At 60.0% G+C, this 18,504-nt stretch overlaps 1 protein-coding gene across 1 annotated transcript; it reads right to left on the bottom strand.

The window, feature by feature from the left end:
* Positions 1-2,243: 2,243 nt before the first annotated feature.
* Positions 2,244-17,934, bottom strand: PWP2 (PWP2 small subunit processome component). The gene is made up of 21 exons (XM_075542229.1): positions 17,837-17,934; positions 16,160-16,272; positions 13,977-14,071; positions 13,245-13,344; positions 12,560-12,703; positions 11,640-11,775; positions 11,243-11,463; positions 10,563-10,706; positions 10,037-10,107; positions 9,346-9,482; positions 8,991-9,139; positions 8,680-8,827; positions 8,328-8,478; positions 7,947-8,127; positions 5,226-5,373; positions 4,799-4,907; positions 4,333-4,398; positions 3,532-3,750; positions 3,290-3,440; positions 3,119-3,193; positions 2,244-2,748 (listed from the first exon to the last, which is right to left on the bottom strand). The coding sequence occupies exons 1-21, from the start codon at positions 17,852-17,854 to the stop codon at positions 2,565-2,567; spliced, it is 2,760 nt and encodes a 919-aa protein (XP_075398344.1). The 5' UTR covers positions 17,855-17,934; the 3' UTR covers positions 2,244-2,564.
* Between the last annotated feature and the right edge of the window lie 570 nt (positions 17,935-18,504).

The raw sequence follows: 18,504 nt of genomic DNA on the forward strand, positions 1-18,504 counted from the left end.
GGGAGACATCAGTGTAAGACATGAAATGATTTATAAATTACTAAGGGTTCATGAGGTAGGGAAGGTGGGGGAGGGAGGAGGGAAAATGAGAAGCTTATACTAAGGGCTCAAGTAGAAAGAAAATGTTTTGAAAATGATGGTAACAAATGTGCTTGATACAATGGATGGATGTATGGGTTGTGATGAGTTGTATGAGCCCCCAATAAAATGATTTTAAAAGGTGGTGGTGGTGGGGGGGAGAAACGGATGCAGGGTGGGTGAGCCTTGATGGCATAGGTTATGTTTTGGGCTGCTACCTGCAAGGTCAGCAGTTCAAAACCACCAGCTGCTCCATGGGAGAAAGATGAGGCTGTCTGCTGCAGTCTGTCTTGGAAATCTACAGCAGCACTTCCACGCTGGCCTATAGGGTCGCTAAGTCAGATTCAACGTTTTTGCCATTTGCAGACAGTGGTGGTGGATCCAGTTCTACACTCAACTTCACGACCTTTACCATGCTTACTAGTGCTCATATACCCAGCATTTCAAGTGTTCTTAAAAGTGGTTCTTGGGCTTTCCGAGTCCCTCTGGGTTTTGCCAGTCCCATCCCTGTGACATAATGATGTCTTTGGCCAAGAATGCCTACAGTTGGCAGATGCTTTTACCAGAAGCTGTTCATCTAACTCATTGAAAAGTGGTTGTATTCGGCCCCTCTAGGACCCAGCTGGGGTCCCCCCATCCTCCAGCACTCAGCTCATCTAGGGGCAGGAGAGATGCCTGACTCTGCGCCCCATCATTTTCTGAGTGTTGAGACTGACTGGACATTTCAGTCCGCTGCAGTCACTATCCTTTGTTGATACTCAAGTGGCCCACTGTGCCATCTTAATGATCTCCGAAAGGGCCAAGTGGAAAGTAGTAGAGATGTGAGACTCTCAGGGGTGGTACAACCAAGAGCCTAGGATACTTCACCATCCTTGTCCTCTGCTTCTGTACCTGTACCCCAAAGAACAATGCCATACGGTATCCTGGCCCCTCATGCCTCTGAGAATCAGGCCACTTTCACCTTCAGTTCTGGATCCTGACTGGCATCTGGGGACTGGGATGTGATTACAGGGGTAGCGGTCAAAACCATTACCTGCTCCAAGGTGTCAGTAAAAAAAGAGCTCCAACTTGGGTATGTACTTGTGATGGGAAGAACACTCAATTGCAACATCCCTGAGAATTAAGTTCAACTTTTAAGAGGAAGTGGGGTTGCAGTGTTAAGGTAGCTCAGTGAGGGGTAATGTGGGGTCCAGGGAGGTCTACAGAGGCTGCTCAGCCACCCACTCCCAATGCTCGTGCTCATGGGCTCCCCCACCCCACGGCAGCCGGCTGATGGGGCTTCCAGCAGGGAGGGATCCATGCCATCACGGCCCCTTTTCATTTCTGGATGTGGGCAGACTGGCTTCACTGAAGCTCCGCTGCAAGGCCAGGTGGCCTTGGCTACACTAAGAACAGTGACAAGGGTCTGCTGTGGTGGGAGCCTGCGCAACTGGAAAGTCCCCAGCTTCTACTTCTGGAACCTGGCCAGCGCCCCAGCTGGCTCCTCCTGGCAGAGTGGGCACTTTGGATATCCCAGGACTTCCAGCTACCCACCCTGTGAGTATAGGGATTCTGGTTTCCTAGACACCTCCTGTGGACCCGCTGGAACAAGGGGTGCCAGCCAAAACACACTGAAGTCTCTCGCAGGCCCAGTGCAAAAAGCCGAAAGCTGCCCGGGCCTGGGGCTTGGTGCACAGGCTGTCCCAATGCCAGGTGTCTTTGCTGCTCAGTCAAAGGTAGCAATGGGAGCGGCGGCTGGGCAGGCACCACCCACACCTTCCAGGTCCCCAGCTGCAGGCACCAGCATGAGGGATGGGCATGCTGGTCTGAGCCACTCGGAGTCCCTCCAGAGTGGACCACAGGGGAGAGGGACCCTCGGGCAGGCATGAGGTCATGTCCCCTCTCTCCAAGGAGAGCACCTCCTCCTCCCGTGTGTTCTGGGGGCCCAAGTTACCCTCTATGTCACTTGGGCTGTGTTCATGCATGTTCCAGGCGGGGCCCCAAATGAGGGGTCCCTTATGGCTGGGGGGCTGATGCTGTGCTCCTCCATCCCAGTCACTTGTGCCACCAGGCGTGTGTGTGTGTGTGCGTGTGTGTGTGTGTAAAGGGTGGGGTGCTGAATGCCCTGCAATCCTCACACCATGACACACTCAGACGTGTTTCATTCAGATTAGACTTAATCCACCTTTATGTGTAGAAAGCCCCCCCACCCAGTCTTTATCTTCAAAACCCTATATACACCCTACATAAATAGCTCTCGTCTGCAGTCTCTCCGGGACAGGCCCCACGGGCCTCTGTGAAGGTGCTGCTCCAACAGCAGCCCTTTGTGTTTCCGCAAAGCTCGTCCTCTGGGTCCGGGAGGGGCCGCCCCCACCCCCATCCCAGCAGTTTGTGTATGCTGGCTCCTTGGGAGGAGAGGGGGTCCCCTCATCCCCATGGGGTCCCCGAGGGGCACGGCAGCCCATGCCATTGGTGGGTCTGGGGCCCGGTGCTGCGGCCCAGAGCCCCTACAGCATCTCCTCTTCCTCCTCCCCGGGCCCTGCGAGCAGGTGCAGGCTCTCGTCATCGTCCTCGGAGGAGGAGGCGGCGGCAGCGCCCTCCTCGCCGCCCTGTGCCTCCAGGGCTCGCTTCACGCCCCTCTGCTTGGACACGGCCAAGGCGTAGCGCAGGTTGTAGCGGTTCCAGTCACAGCTGCCAAAGACACCACAACGCTTACTCTCGTGGGAGCCTGACCTGCCCTACGCCCATCACACCTCCACACCCCCCGAAGCACGCAGCTGTCAGGGCGCAGCTCTGAGGGAGAGGCCCAGCCCTTGCGCCACATCCCCCTCCTCTGGAGGCAAGCTCAGAGGGGGAGCAGGTGGAACTGGGACACGGTGCCCACACCAGAGCCGTCCTGCCCGCCCTGTGCCAGCAGCAGATGCTCTAAGGGGGTGGTGCCTCTCCCGACCGGGCCCAGCTGCAGCCGGTACAGCCGAGTCCTCTCAGGGGCACCCTTCTCCCTAGGGACAGGCAGCAGCAGCGTGGTCGCCCCGCCCCAGGGCCCTGCGCACACACGTACAGCTTGGAGAGGTCACTGAGGTGCCGCTGGATGCTCTTCTGCAAGAACTGGACGGCCGGCAGCAGCGTCCCCGCCCTGCAAGGATGACAATCCCGCTGCCTGACGCCCGCTGCCCGCTGAGCAGGGACCCAGCCAGGCTATGCTCCCTGGGCGGCACAGGCCGGCTCTCACCGGGACTTCAGCTTCTGGCCGTGCTGCATGAGCAAGTGCTGTGTCCACAGCAGGTAGAACTCGAGGTGGCGAGATACTTCGAAGGAGGAGGCGAGAAACTCCAGGACCTTCTCCACGTATGCCTCCGGCAGAGAGGAGCTGACCACTTCCACTGGGAGGGCAGAGAAAAGGCCACTTACTCTGCAAACGGCCCAGGCTCCAAGGGAAGACCTGGAAGAGCTGCCCCCCCCACCTGTGCTCACCCTCGTCCGAGGGCACCGCCTCCAGCGCCTCCTGCACTAGGGCCCGCTCGTTGAGCCGGAAGGCCATCAGGATGGCCCTGGTGAAGTCCCTCTGGCGCAGGGCCGCGCGGATCCGGCTGGGCGTGACGCTGGTGTCCAGCTCAAAGGGGTCAAAGACCATGCGGGCATCCAGGGAGTAGATGAGCAGCCCCTCGGTGGTGGTGGCCGCCCAGCAGCGCCCTGTGGACAGGCAGGCACCTGGCTCGCTCAATATTCCTTTTCACCGTTTACTCATTTTAAGAGAAAGGGCACTGACCACCAGAGCAAGCCCCAAATGTAACAGGTGCAACAGAAAGCGTGGGCCAGCGTTCCCGCACCCAGCGCCTCCCTGCGAGAGTGCAGCTGGACTGGTAGCTTGCGCAGGCCTGTGCATCGTCCCCGCTAGACAGGAAGCACTTGGGTCTCTGTGGCAGGCAAGACGGTCTCGCGATGTGGGAGTGGAGAGGGCACAGCTGTCAGAGGACAGGCAGTGGGTGGCTCAGCCCCTGGACACCTGGCCTGACTCACGATGGGGGTCCACAGGGGCAGATCACACTGCGGACTGGGGACCATGTCCTCCCCGAGCTGTCTCAGAGTGCTGATTGCCCTGACACCCAGGACATGGGTTGGGGCCGGCAGGAGAGACTTCCAAAGAGCCAGGAGGCATACGCATGGCCAGGCCTCACAGGCAGCCCGGCCTGGGCACAGCATCAACAGAGTGCCTCTCAGGAGCTCAGATGCTGCCACTGGTCCCACCCTTCCCCCCCTACTACAGGGCCTCACCTGTGGGGGAGAAGCGGAGTGAAGTCACTCTGATCTCCGGTTTAAAGTGCCGAGAGCTCATGTCACCTGGGGAAGAACCAAGGACAGGGTGGGCAACACAGTCCACGGCCTGCACCCAAGGGGATCACGTGCAAAGACGTCTACCCTAGCACCACCGCAGGTAGGGTGCCACCCAAGTGTCGGGCCAGGGCTTCAGGCCTGTCACGCTGCCCCAGGGGCCATGTCACTAGTGTGCACACGTGTCTCGTCTCAGGGACTCTGCCTGGCCTGACAGCCTGGCCAACGTCCATGCACCACAGGCCCCCTAGCACACCTCCTGCTCTCCACCCATGCGATGCCCCAGCACTGCGCAGGTCCCCGGGGCGCTTCTCAAATCCAAACGCCATGAGCTGGAGCCTGGTGACCCAGGAGAGGCCTCCCTCCCACCCCCCTATAGCCTACCCCCACCAGGGAGAACCCCGCTCACCTTTCTTGACACCTGGCAAGGGGATGGTGACCCCATCCTCCTCCCCAGCATCCTGATCAATCAGCGCCAGGTTACCAAACTCTGTCATTTTCCTCCGGTTCAAGAACTCCTGCAATAGCCAAAGCCATGCACACCTCACCTCCGCCGTGTGGGGTCGGGGACTCCGCCGCCTGGCTCCACCACCCATCCCCTTCACACCTCCCCTCCGCTGTGTGGGGTCCAGGACTCTGCCGCCTGGCTCCACCACCCGCCCCCTTCGCGTGCCCTCAACACGAACCACACTCCTTTAAGGGCGCCCCAGATGACCTTCCCTCTGGGCCCTGGCCTGTAGCAGTGGTCTGGTCCATCCACAAGGCAGACCCCAGCTACACCTACGCTGGCCACGGGGTGCACTTTGGCCTGTGGCAGCCCGGCTGCGCTGACGCACCTCCATGGCATCCAGGGAGAGGTTGCAGGAGATCTCAAACTTCTTCACAAGAATCTGCTCTCGGACGTGATAGATGCAGACGAATTTGGACAGGCCTCCTGCCAGGATGCTCTGGCCATCCGCGGAGTAGCACAGGGTGGTGAAGGACCTGCAAGGCCGCAGGCGGGTCACCACCCAGCCATGCTGACAGGTGCTTCAGCACACACGCACACACAGCCCCAACCACTCTCCACGCTCACTGCGTGCTTCTCCCTGGACAAACTGCTTGGCCGCCAACCCTGGCACCCGTCCACAGGAGCTGTGCTGCACGGGGTGTGCTTGCCCGAGGCAGTGGCTTTCCCAGGAAAGGCCCAGTGCCCCACCAAAGTCAGACGGAAGGTGGCAGGCTGCCTTCCAGTGCTCAAAGCAGCCCTCCTGGGTGGCGTGCACTTGGTAGGGCAAAAATCAGAATCTGGGCGCTCACTGCCCCACACCGGAAGGACACAGAGCCAGGGCACCAAACTCACTGCCATCGAGTCGATGCTGACTCCCAGGGGCCCCACGGGACAGGGATGGGGCAGAACTGCCTGTGGAGTTTCTGAGACTGTTACTCTTTGAGAGTAGTAAGCCTACTATCCTTCTGCGGAGCGGCTGGGGGTTTCAAACTGCTGACCTTGCAGCCTGTAGCCCAGCACACAAGCACCAGCAGCTAGAGGAGGGAGGAAGTAGGCGAGAACTGATCAATCTAAAACTGCTTGTTGTTCGGGGGGACACCCTCGGGGCAGTGAGAACACGGGGTGGGTGGGGCGCAGAAATGTGTGCACATGTGCAAGACGTGTATCTGACCAGGGATGGGGAGCCAGCAGACAGACCTCGGCGAGTTACGATGAACTCGCCTCGCCTGGATGAAGACCCCCCTCCTCTAGTAGAGAGGGGACTGGCTAATAACACAACCAAACCACATCCGGCTCCCGCCTCACCGGCTCCAGGACAGCTACGATACGGCAGGCAGACAGCAGCAAGTGCTGGCCTGGCTGTGGAGACACCACACTGGGGGGATGTGAACCATCGCAGCTCTGGAAACAACGGGGCCGGTGCCTCACACAGTTAACACCCAGAATTACCACATGACTCAGCAACGCCGCTCCTCAGAGCCTGCTGACAATCCCCGCCTCAACCAGAACAGAATGCAAGGAGTGGGGTTTGCTGTGTGGGAAATGCACACCCCCCCCCATCCCGACAGAGCTCAGGGCCGACTGGAGACAAGAGAAGCAGCACAGACGAAGGTGTCTGAGAGGTGCCAAAGCTCCCGGACTCTGACTTCCCTGAACCCACATGGTGGACTGGGACCTGGGTGCCCAGTATCACACCGGCCCCACATGGGCAGCCCACCTCATCTGGAAAAACTGCGGTGGCAGAAATTACAGAACCCAAGTCTGGAGAAAAGCACACCTAGGACCCAATGAACACACGCTCAGGCGTCATGCAGCCCTGCCCGCCGCTGAGCAGGCGAGAGGGGCATGGCAGCCCCTGCATCCTGCCCTGAGTGGCACTGGGCGTCAGAGGGAGGAAGTGGCTGCCACACAGAGCATGCTGGCCCAGAGCAGGCAAATGACCCCCCAGCTCAGCAGGGTGTGGGTGCAGCAGCTGTCAGAGTGCGAGGCGCTGCGTTCCCGGGGCTGTCCCTGGATTTTCAGAAGACAAAGGCATTTCATCAAAGGAACTCAGCTGACACTGACAGGCAGGGCTATACAGATCGGTTGTGAAGGATTATCTAGAGGGTTAATTGGGATTGCAAAACACGGACACTCAGCCAGGGGATTGGTCAGTTCTGCCATCCTGCTAGGTTCAAAATGAACCCGACTCAGAAGCTCCAAGTGGTCATCCATCACCAAGAATAGAGAGCCAGGAGTGGTCCACATCCCTTGGGCCCTGAGAACCCTGCGCACGGAACCTCCTGGATCCGAGGACAGGGAGCCGTGACACCAGGTGACAAGGGAGAGGCAGCAGCAGCACCAAGAGCCGGTGCACCAGATGGAGCAGTGCCCTCCCCAGCCCATGGAGCGAGCAAAGCGAAGGGGCAGGAGGCTTGCTGGAAGAGTAGGTCTGCTGAGCCCCAGAGCTTACCTCCTGCAGGTGGGACTTTGGGGTACTCAGCAGCAGCCCAAAAAAGCACTTGTAACGCTGCCTGAGCAAGCTAGAGGAGAAGGGGCCATGTGACAGAGAGGTTCCTATGGGCACAGCTGGGAAGGGAGAAACCAAAACCGTCCTGAGCACTTCAGATTCTAAACTGTAACCACTGGCTTCCAGGAACAAAGTCCCTAACCCAGCTGAGCAGCAGAGAGGGCCAGAACTGACACAGGACGAGAGCAGGTGGGGGCACGTCTGGGCACTGCCGCTCAGTCATGTGTCCGGGCTGACCTGGAGCTGGATTCTCCTTTTCCTGAAGACCACAGAGGTCGGACTCTGAGAGACGGTGTTTTCTCATGTTTGGTAAGAACTTGCACGACCAGTTTTGATGAAAAGCCTTTGCAAGTCCAACAACTCTCGTGCTGGGTTTCCGTGCCTCCAATTTATGTGGGTGAGGCTCGGCCCCTCTCCTTAGGGGCCCTGAGCACAGGCCCCATGTCAGGAATGAGCGAGGTCAGAAAGGACAGGCGCTCTCAGAGCCTGCTGCTGGGGCCTCAGGCCGAGGAAGACCCCGCGGGGTCCTGGGGGAAATCCCGCCCTGGCGGCACTCACTTGCCCTTGGCCGAGTGCTTGGCAGTGATCTTGCCCAGCTCCTTCCTGCCGGATCGGAGGTCGCTGCGGCCCTCGATGGAGCCCGTCTGCACCGCGCTCTCGGGGTCCCAGAAGACGATCTGTGAGTTCAGCGTGGCCACAGCCAGCTCCGCGCCATCGGGGCGGAAGGCCACGGCCAGTGCTACAGAGAGATGGAGCTCAAGAGCTGAGCTCAGGGCCCAGCATGGGGCCTGCCAAGCCTACACCCAGGGCCAGGTTAAGGAACACTGGCTTGACCTGCCCACAAGCTCTGACTTCTGGGTTTGCAGTCACCACCCACCCCCGCCCCACGCCCACCCCCCCAGGCTTTGGCCTCATGACCAGCACACTCGCAGCACTCACCGTCTGAGCTCAGAGTCAGGGTCTCCTTGGTCCGCCAGCTGTCAAACATGTCCCACAGGCGGACCGTCTTGTCCCAGGAGGCACTGGCCAGCACAGACTTGGCTGGGTTGAAGCTCAGACCGCTGATGGGCCCCTCGTGGCCCGATAGAACCTGCGGAGACCAGACCAGGGCACTGAGGGGAGCTGCCCAGGGTCCCTGGGCTGCCCCGGAGCTCTGCCACTTGCACATGGTACTGGCGGGGGTGCCTGGCCTCTGGGCCCGGGCGAGCTGAGCTGTCCTGGTGAGAGGGCTCAGCGGGCACCTGTCTGTCCCGGGCAGGCCCTCTGTGGGCCAATGCCCCACCCCACTCACATCCAGGAGCCTGCCGGTCTGCATGGACCAGATGAAGACCTCAAAGGAGTCCTGGGCACCGGCAGCCACAATCTCCCCACTGGAGTCCACGGCCACGCAGGAGAACTGCGTGGGGCGAGGCGACGTGAAGGTGCGGAAATTGCGGTACCTGCCGGGAGAAGGAGCGACAGGTCCGGCTCGCAGCAGACATCACGGGTGGCCCTCAAACGCACACCTGCACAAGGGAGGGGGGGAGGGAGGGTGCCCGTGCTGCCCCACACCCACCCCAGGAGGTGGCTCAACACACGCCGCCTCCGGAGCGAAGCTGTCACCTGTGAAGGTCGAAGGCGCGCACAGTCCCATCCATGGACGAGGTGACAATGACGTAGCCTGTGGCCGTGAAGGTCACGTCGGTGACCCCGCTCGAGTGCTCCGTGAAGGTGATGAAGCAGAAGCCACTGAGCGTGTTCCACACCTTGACCTGGGGGGGGGGGGGAGGAGGTTGAGGGGAGGGATGAGGGATGTGTGAAGCCCCCAGGTCCCACACTGTGCTGCTGGGTCCCAGACCCCCAGCCAGGCCCTCCCCACACTACTGACCCCTGAGCCCAGGCCCTGGCTCCAACAGGCTCTCCCCATGCTGACCAGGCCCACCGCGGGCCACATAGGTCATGGGGTAGTGAGGGCTACCTTGCCGTCGTCCCCGCCGGTGGCAACATACTGCCCATCGGGAGAGTAGGCCAGCGTCACCATGCTGTTGAAGTGGCCCTGCTGCTTGAGCACGTAGGACTCGCTCTGCCACTCCCACACCAGCAGCTGGCCCAGGCCTGCGGGCACACGGGGCACAGGCACAGGTTGATGGCAGCCTTCCCAAGGGTGCTGATCCAGCAAGCTCCCACCCAAAGCAGTGCCCTGAAGGGGTGGGGAAAGAGCTGGGAAGCCAGCAGGGGCACTGCCTGTGGACAAGACTGTGTGTCTGCGGCAGGGCAGGGTCAGCTGCCTACTCAGGAGGAGCCATGGTGCCCGAAGAGCCGCTGGCCCAGGTCCAGCCAGCCACACAGGACCCTGAGGCAGAGGCACCCACACCTGGCCACCGGCAGACCTGCTGGGGGCAAGGCCAAGGCCAAGACCAGAGCTCGTGAAAGATTACAGGGGCTTCAAGACCTCACTACCCATGCCAGCCGCCGACTGGCCCACCCAGGGAACATCAAACATGTGAGAATGAGGGGAAGCAGCCCACACCCACCCTACAGGTCACCAGTCACCCCATGGCCCTCCACTCCCGGCCATGGAGCAGGACCTACAGGGCTCCAACCTCAGCCTGGTGGGCCCAGGGGTGCGCTATGGGCATGGGGAGCCGGGGGCCTGGCCCCCAACAAACCTGAGCATCCGAAGGCGACCCAGTCCCCAGAGCTGTTGATGGCAGCAGATGAGATCCTCTGGTCGGAAATGCTGGGGAGAGGGTGGGGCGGAGACAGGGTGAGCCTGGAAGCATCTGGTCTGACACCTGGAGCCCACAGGACCCCAGCGCAGCAGCAGGCCCCTGCTTCTACCCCGCACACACACATTAGACCAAGACACCGTCAGACTAGCAGACCCAGGGCACAGCCTGTGCTCTGAGCCCCAGGAGTGCGGGACTCCACAGGGCCAGGGCGAGAAGTCCTTGACCCCAAGATGAACGGAAGAAACACAAAGCACCACACTCGTTGGGGGTCGAAGTGCAGCGAGAGCGCGAGGGAGGCGGCCTCCAGGCTCAGCCCGTGCCGCCTCCACCAGAGCTAGCCGACCCCCGAGCCACCCCGGCTCTGCCGGCGCCTCGGCCACAGGCAGCACAGCACCTCCCAGGGATGTGCGGTATTCTCCCGGGGGCACAGCGACCCGACCACAGTGGTTCCGGAGCAGCTCACCTCAGGGAGTGGATGAGGTTAAACTCGGGGAGTTCGTGCAGGTGGAAGGTTCCCGAAGCAAAGCCAGTGACCAAGAGGTGGGTTTTTTTGTGATAGGCTGCCGCCGTGAGGCTGTTAAAATCCCCTTCCTTGTTGAGAAAGTACCTGGGTGAAGGCGATGAGGAAGAGTGGCCCAGGGGCCGGCAGGTGGCTCGCCCACCCGTCCCATCCCCAGGTTGTCAGGGTCCAGACAGAGGCCGTCTGTCACTGCCCTGGCGTATCCTCCCCTCACAGAGACCTGCTCACCTCACTGGTCCTTTCCCCTAGGTCCGCTCTGCCCAGTCCCAGGGGAGTCCCTAGCTGGTACCCAGATACTCCCCGACAGAGTGTCAGTGCAGGGCAGGCTCCCACGACAGATGCAACAGGTGTGGCAGGCCAGGCAAAGGCAGCCAGGACAGGTGCAGCTCGTCCCAACCACCTAACTTCACCCTCCTGCTTGTCTTTGGCTCTGAAGCCCGGAGACCCCTAACCACAGGCAGGGGCCATGTCCCGCCCTCCCCGCTGCCCTGACCCCACTGCATGAGCCAGCTTCCATGGCTGTGCATGGTCAGAGCTACGCCTGGGTCCACAGGGGGCTACGTCATAGGCAGGTCCTCTTGACCCACGCCCGCCCCATCGGGGCACAGGAGGGACGGACGCACTTGGCCAGCCGTGTGTACTTCACTTTTCCTTTCTTCTCTTCTTCTGACGGGGTGGCCGTCCCTTGCACCGTGGTCTCTTTCTCCCCATCCTCCTCCTCCTCGTCCTCGTCCCGCTGCAGCAGGTCTGCCCTCCAGCCTCGGGGGGCCATCAGCCGCAGACCCTCTGGGGGCGTGTCACACTGCCACACGCACAGGGCTCCGTCCTGGCTCAGTGTGTACAGCTGCCAGGGGAGGCACGGGGTGAGCTCCCGCCTAGGTCTGCGGCCCGGCACCAGCCCTGCTATGCACACTCCACCCTGAAATATTCCTGAGGCCACACGGGAGCCACCACCTCCTCCCAGGTCTTCCAGAGCCCAGCTTCACCCCAGATGGAAGTGCTAGAATCACAAGGACCTACGTCCAGGCTGGCGGACTCGAAGAAGCAGGCCACAATGGCATCCTTGTGTCCCCCTAGTGCGTAGTAGATGAGGTTGTCCCAGCGCTCGGCCCCGAACACCCAGGTGGACATGTCCTTGCTCCCGACTGCGAAGCACCTGGAAATGAGGGGGCAGCAGCACAGCCTCAGCAGGCTCTCGGCGGCATGTGGTGGGAAAGGCTACCTGAGGCAGTGGCTCAGAAATAGCCCGCGGCCATCACAGGTGAGAGATCGACACCTGCCCGGTGCGAGTCCTAGGTGGCAGGTACTACAGTGCACGGCGGCCGGTTCAACAGGGTCCAGTCCTGGGCCTCACGCGGGGTGGCAATGCACACACAGTGATCAGTGGGTGGAGGGCCACAGGCCAGGCCTGTTCAGGGTTGTGGGAGGAACCTGGTCCCAGCCAATCAGTGCAGACTGATTTCTACCTGGAGAAAGTCAATGCTGGGACTTCAGGGCCTCTCGACGCCCCAAGTAGCTCACCAGGGTGAAGAGGCCTGGAGGGGTGGCCAAGTGGCTAGCTAGCACTGCTGCCTACCACAGAGTGAACACAAGGGGCCACATAGAGCCAACTCCTCGGCCACAGAACAAACACAAGTGAGCTTGGGGGACAAGTCACCCTTCTCCATGCTGACACAAACAGGTCAGGAGGTGCCCGGCAGACTCCGACACCTGTAATGTATGGGAAGCTCTCCGCCACCCCCTCGTGGAGACTGCTCTCGTTTCCATGACAACTGTCTGGGGACTGGGGGTAGCCCAGGGCCAGCAGCCACCCTCCTCCACCTTCCCCATGGCATGGGCTGCACGCAGGCCGGATGAGCCTCACAAGGTAACATGCCACACTGACACTTCTGGGTACCACGTCCGGCCCTGGCTCTCACCGCGGCGCCCACCAGCCCCACCTGGAGTCATCTGTCCAGTCAATGCACGTGGTCTCGTCATAAGGCCCGAAGTACGTCTTGTCCAGGACAAATGCGTTGAATTCCCGCTTCTTCCCAGGGGCGTGGTACATCTGGGCAAGGTTGCCCTTAGTGACAACGAACTTCCTGAAAGGACGTGGAGACACAGTCAAGGACTTAGGAGCCCCACAGCCTGAGAGCCTGGGACATCCCTGAGCCGGACAGCCCTCTGCTGCCCTGGGGCTGGCCCCTCGGCCCCTCAAACCCTGCTACCTCTCCTGCCAAGGGAGGCGAGATGAGGGGGCCAGGGCCCCAGCAGAAATGGACAGAGCAGCCAGGCGGTCCTGTTGGACATCTCACAGCTGGCTGCTGGGGAACCCCCCAAGGGAAGGGCTCTGCCTCCCCGCCTCTTCCCTGTGGTCAACATGCTCTGCATCCTGCTGTGCAATGCACTGCAGCCCTGCAGGGCAGTGTGCAGTGCAGTGTTCCCCGAGTCTGTGAGCCAACCACATCCACGTGAGCCACCCAAAGGTGGCAGTGCCCAGTCACTGAGGCCACGGACTCCCTCACCTCTGGAGTAGGGACGCTCTAAAGTCTGGAGCGGGGGCATGGCCAGTGAGGGAGGGAAGGAGAGAGGGAGGGGCAGACAGCACCCAAGGGCAGCCAACGGGCCGGCTGAGCCCCTTACTTGCCATCCGGGGAGAAGGACACGCTGTGCACGGAGCCTTTGAAGTGGAAGTGGTGGAGCACGGTTCTGCAGACCAGGCTGACCAGCAGGGCGTTGCCACCTGCAAGAGGGGAGGCATGGCGGTCATGCTGGCGCAAGTTCTCAGAGCGATCCCACCCCCACCACATACAGACTGCAGAATCGAGTGCTCGGCCTGCACAGGGCGCCCCATGTCTTTCAGGAGTCCCAGACCAGGCTAGGTCCAAAATGGCAAGGGGCTCTCCTGCCAACAGACAGGAATCCTACAGCACCTAGGGGCCAGGTCTGCCGTGCACATCACCCACACGGACCCTGTCAGAGGAGCATGAGGCTCAGAGGGTGGAACTGCTGAAGGGCACACAGGCGGAGCAGGTAAAGCCAGGCCAGGCAATGCCGCAACAGGCCACTCTGTGCTCCTGGCTCTTCTTTCTACAGAGCTGTGGGGCCCGCATGTCCTCAGCCCTCCACACAGGGACACTGGGCTCCGCCGACAGACATCTTCCACTGTCACCACTCAAAGACATGGGTCCCCGACAGAAAGTTCTCGCCCCTGTCTACACCAGGACTCAGCGCCCACAGTAAAAGATGCCCTCGTCCCTTGTGTAAGCGCTACCAGGGCTCTGTGATGCCTCAGGGGTAGGGGGTGGCTGCTCCTGGTGCCCTGTGCTGCTGTCCACCTCCCCCACATGCCCCGCTCCAGCCCGGAGCCTTTACCTTCATCCACGAGGATGGCCAGGCGGCCGTCTGGAGAGAGCCCCACACAGTTGACGTTGTAGCGTGTGGCCAGCGGGAGAGTGTCCGACTTATTGCTGGAAAGCAAGCCGCAGGAGAAGGAGGTGGATGGAGCCCCTGCCCACACCACACCCTTTCCCAAGCCTCCAGACCAGGCTCTCCCGTGTCCACTGAATCCAAGGGCGCGGGAGGCTGCAAACATCACAAAGCCCTTTCCCATGGCGACTGCACCCAGATCACCTCTACGACTGTGTCCCACAGGACTCTGCGCCCGTCTAGTGTCAGGAGCCTGGGAGCAAGCCCCAAGCCCGAGGAGAGGGATTAACTACAACGACACACAGACAGGAGCAAGTGTCTCAATGTGGTCACAGAAACAGTGGCATCCAGGCTATCACCAATATCAGAACTCAATTCTGATTCTGTACTCGGATCACCTTGTTTTCCAAATTTTACGTTGCGACTCCCGCGCTGGGCGTTCGACACGGTAAGCGTAGCAGCCCCCGACCCTAGCGCACTCCCTGCTAACTAAGTAAGAACTGTCACAGCCTTCCTTGAGGCCTCCAGCCACAGCTGGAACACTCCCGAGGGCAGCCTCTGGGCAGCCCAGGCCTCCTGGTACATGGGCAGAAGTAGCAGGCGTGAACGGCTGCCCGGAGCCCTCCCCTGGGGAAGAAAGGAACGCGGCAGCACGCTCCAGGGAAGCCAAGCCAGGCCTCCGCAAGGAAAGTTGAGTCTGGCTGCACCTCCCTGGGTCAGGCTGCCTCGCTCAAAGTGAGGGGGCCCAGTGACAAGAGTGCCAGCAGGTCAACAGCCCAGGCTCTCTCCAACAGGGCCAAGGCTCGACTTCTCTGTGCTGCAAACTTAACACACACAGGGGGCTTCCTAGTGAGGGAGAGCCCAGGTGGAGCACAAACCCCTTCCGTCTGCAGCCCCAACTCTGGGAGGCATTCTCGACCCTCCTCCAGTGAGGCCAACTGTGTGCCCCAACTCAGTGGCACCCAACAAGGACAGTGTCAACAACCTAGGTACCCACTGCAATCCCCCTGCAACCCAATGGCACGATGTGCCTCCCAACCCCCTTCCCAGGGCCGTCCTTCAACTCCGGAAAGCTGGTGCCCAACAGTTAACACTAGGCTTACGACATTTCTCATTGAACCATCTCTGTGGACACGTGTCAAGCTGACAGATGAACAAAACCACATACCGTATATACTAGAATATAAAGCTGACCCAAGTATAAGCCGAGGTATCTAATTATTACCTGGGAAACCAGAAAAACTGATTGACTCGAGTATAAGCCTAGGGTGGGAAATGCAGGATGTGAATAAACACAGAGACCAGAGGGGAGAGACGGAGCGCAGCCAGACACATCCTTATCAGTTCAGCTGCCGGCGTAAGTGACCTCTACGGGTACTTCTGCATCAGCAGGCTTTGAATGAACAGTGGAGGAACAACAATCGCCAGTGAGACATTACATCTTGCTGGGGTACCACTGACCCTTATATAAGCCGAACCCCAGTTTTTCAGCACATTTTTTTGTGCTGAAAAACTAGGCTTATACACGAGTACATACGGTAATTAGTTACTACTAGTCTATAAATGAAGCCAGGTGATACTATATAAACTTCCAGTATGTAACATTGTACCACATGTGAGATACTGAGTTCAACATACCTTAAGGGTCACTAGGGTCGGTCGGTCAATAAGACGACCTTCACTGCACTGATCATCTTTACATCTGATGCTTCCTTTCTCAGGACTTTTGGACTTGATTTATATTTGTCAATGAAGTAATGCTTTCATAAATGAAGCCGATTTACTGGGATCGATACTCATTGTATGCTCGTGTCAAACAAACGCATCTCCATAGAGATAGGTATGTCACACACAGAGAATTGAGATCAGAAGGCCAAGGGGAAAATGAATTTGGAAATACATGTTTCGTTACATGGACACACAGTAGGAGGTAAATGTGAACAGTTTCTGTAATTTTCACCGAGGAACTCAAACTGGGTCAAAATGACAAGCCCCGTTCAGCAGGTGCTGATGAGCAGGCACACTGTACAAAGCAAGGGGACACGTGCAGCAGTGAGACATCTTCCACCGGCTTCTGCCTGGAAACCCTAATCAGCAGCAGTTCTTTGACTATCACTTCTCATACTCACTTTTTAAGGTCAAACACAGTGACTCTGTTTCCCACAGGGCTGATGACTGAATTTCCATCACACGTGAAATTTAAGTTTCCTCGGCGATATACGGTACCCAGCAAATTTGAGAACTGGGAAACAAAGTGAAGAAAGCTGTGCTTAACACATAGAAGAGACCAAGCATCTGTTCACAGGAAAAGGTAAAAGAGGGTGTTTGGTGGAAGAGCACCCACGGGGCACCAGGCCCTGCCAACTATTCTCATGCCCCCTCAGCTACCCCAATGTATTCCTCAGCACCCAGATGACTGGAACCCCAGATCAAAGGGGAAGGGAACAGCCCAGAACCTGACCTGAGAAGGGCAGACAGAGCCGTGAGCATCAGGGAGCCTTCAATGATGGGGCACTGTACTGGGGCTTGGGCACAGGGCCCACATTACATGTCAGGGGGAGAAAAGTTGCAACAGAAAAGCAGCAAGCACTCGGAGTGCATCCTGCGTTCCAGGCAGCCAAACTCTGAGTGTGCCACAACCACTCCTTCCTGCATCCATCAAACAGAGACTCAGTCCCTACAGAGGGTAAGAGGCTTCACAGAGACAGCGGGCCCACCCGGCAGAATGTGCACCAGGGGCCCTTGACCGTCACCCAGAGAAGGCCCCCAGAAGAGGGCCAGCGGAGCAAGAACCCAGGTGACAACTACGAGCTGCACCAGGCTCTGCAGCTCTTGCCCAGGTGGGAGGACTTCAGGGTGTGATGTGACCAGGCTCATATTCTTGAGGAGCACTCTCAGGACAGAAGGGGGCAAGGGAGAAGCCGGAAGGGTGGGCAAGAAGCTCTTACATTATCCTAGGGGAAAGAGATGAAACGTCTCAAGAGGCCGAGTGATGTGGGAAAGAGATGAGAAGATGGAATCCCATCCAGAGAGGTGCTAGATGACGGGCCAGGCCCTCCCCCGAACTGGGACAGAGAGCCAGGTTCAGTTCCAGACAGGACGAGCTTCATCTGAGGCTGGGCACCAAAGCCCAAGTCTGGCAGCAGAGCTGAAGGCCAGCCCTGGGTGTCTGTCTCCACGACATCCCAGAGGCAAAGATCAACAGTGAGGACAGGCGGGGCAGGAGCCAACACACACCTGGGCCGTTCCCTGAGTGAGCGGGGGCAAGGGTGTAAAGGCTCCAGAGATAGAAGTCAATAGAGAAGGCAGAGATGCGGACCTGAAGTGTGGGCTCCGTTACCCCTCTCTTCTTCCCCTGCTTGGCTTGCCTGTCTGCACCCTTCTCGCTCCTCTTGGGTTCCCATGCTCAAATCCACAGTCGGGTCGAGCTCTCCGTTAGTCTACGCGCCGCCCCGCGATGACCCCACCGAACAGGCAGGCGGACGCCACCAGGTAGCGGCGCTTGAGCTTCGCCTCCTGCGTCCGCTCCCTCCCTCCCGCTCCAGTTCCCGCTCAGCACAAACTGCACTGTCCCACTCCTGCTCGATCCCTCCATTCTCCCGGCAGGCGCGGCTTCCCTTAGAAAGCCTGAACATCCCCCTTCATCACTTCGGGTCGCCCACAGAAGACAGGGAGGAGCGCTGGACTCCACCCCCGCCGCGCTCGCTCTGTCTCCGGCCCCACGACCACCCGCGCACCCCGAGCGTCGGGGCCAACGCGCTGCGCGACCCCCCCAAATGTCTCCGCCCGCGTCCCAACGCGCTTACCCGGTAAGCGAACTTCATTGCTGCAGCTGCACGTGTGTTTCCCCACACCACGCCGAACACCCACTTCCGGGAGGCAGTGCGGGGACGCAGGCCGCCGCGCCACAGCGCCCTCTGCGGCCGGAGGACCGCACGCCACCGCTCCGGGCGGGCCCCGCCTCCAGGGCCGCGTCCCAGTCCGCACAGCAGCCGGGCCGAGGCCGGAGCTCCGCCTCTCCAAGCTGCCCGGGGGCCCGGCCTGAGCCCGAGGCCCCGCCCACGCCCAAGGTGGCTCCCACGCGAGGCTTCACTTCTACCCGTGCTCCGCCCCAGCTGGAGCCCTAGCCGAAGCCGAGCCCATCCTTCCAGAGGCCGGGAACCCCGCCGTCCCCGAGCGCTTCCCGACTAAGGGGCTTCAGCGGAAACGGACGCAGCGGCTCGCCCTCCAATTTCACGCTTAGGATTTAGTGCGCGAAGCACTGGGCTGCAGGACCGCAGCGGTCCAAAGCGCCAGCCTCCCAGGGAGGAAGACGACGGTATGACGGTAGGATCTGCTCACTCAACGACTCCGTTTCACAAACCGATGGCTGCTCCCTCTGCAGCGTCTCTACTCCCGTCCTACAAAGCAGGTCAATTATTAACGGTTAATAGGATCCACCCAACGCCTGCACTACAGAAAAGAGGTGACCTGC

The sequence above is a fragment of the Tenrec ecaudatus genome, chromosome 2 (genome assembly GCF_050624435.1).
Source record: "Tenrec ecaudatus isolate mTenEca1 chromosome 2, mTenEca1.hap1, whole genome shotgun sequence".
NCBI lineage: Eukaryota > Metazoa > Chordata > Mammalia > Afrosoricida > Tenrecidae > Tenrec > Tenrec ecaudatus.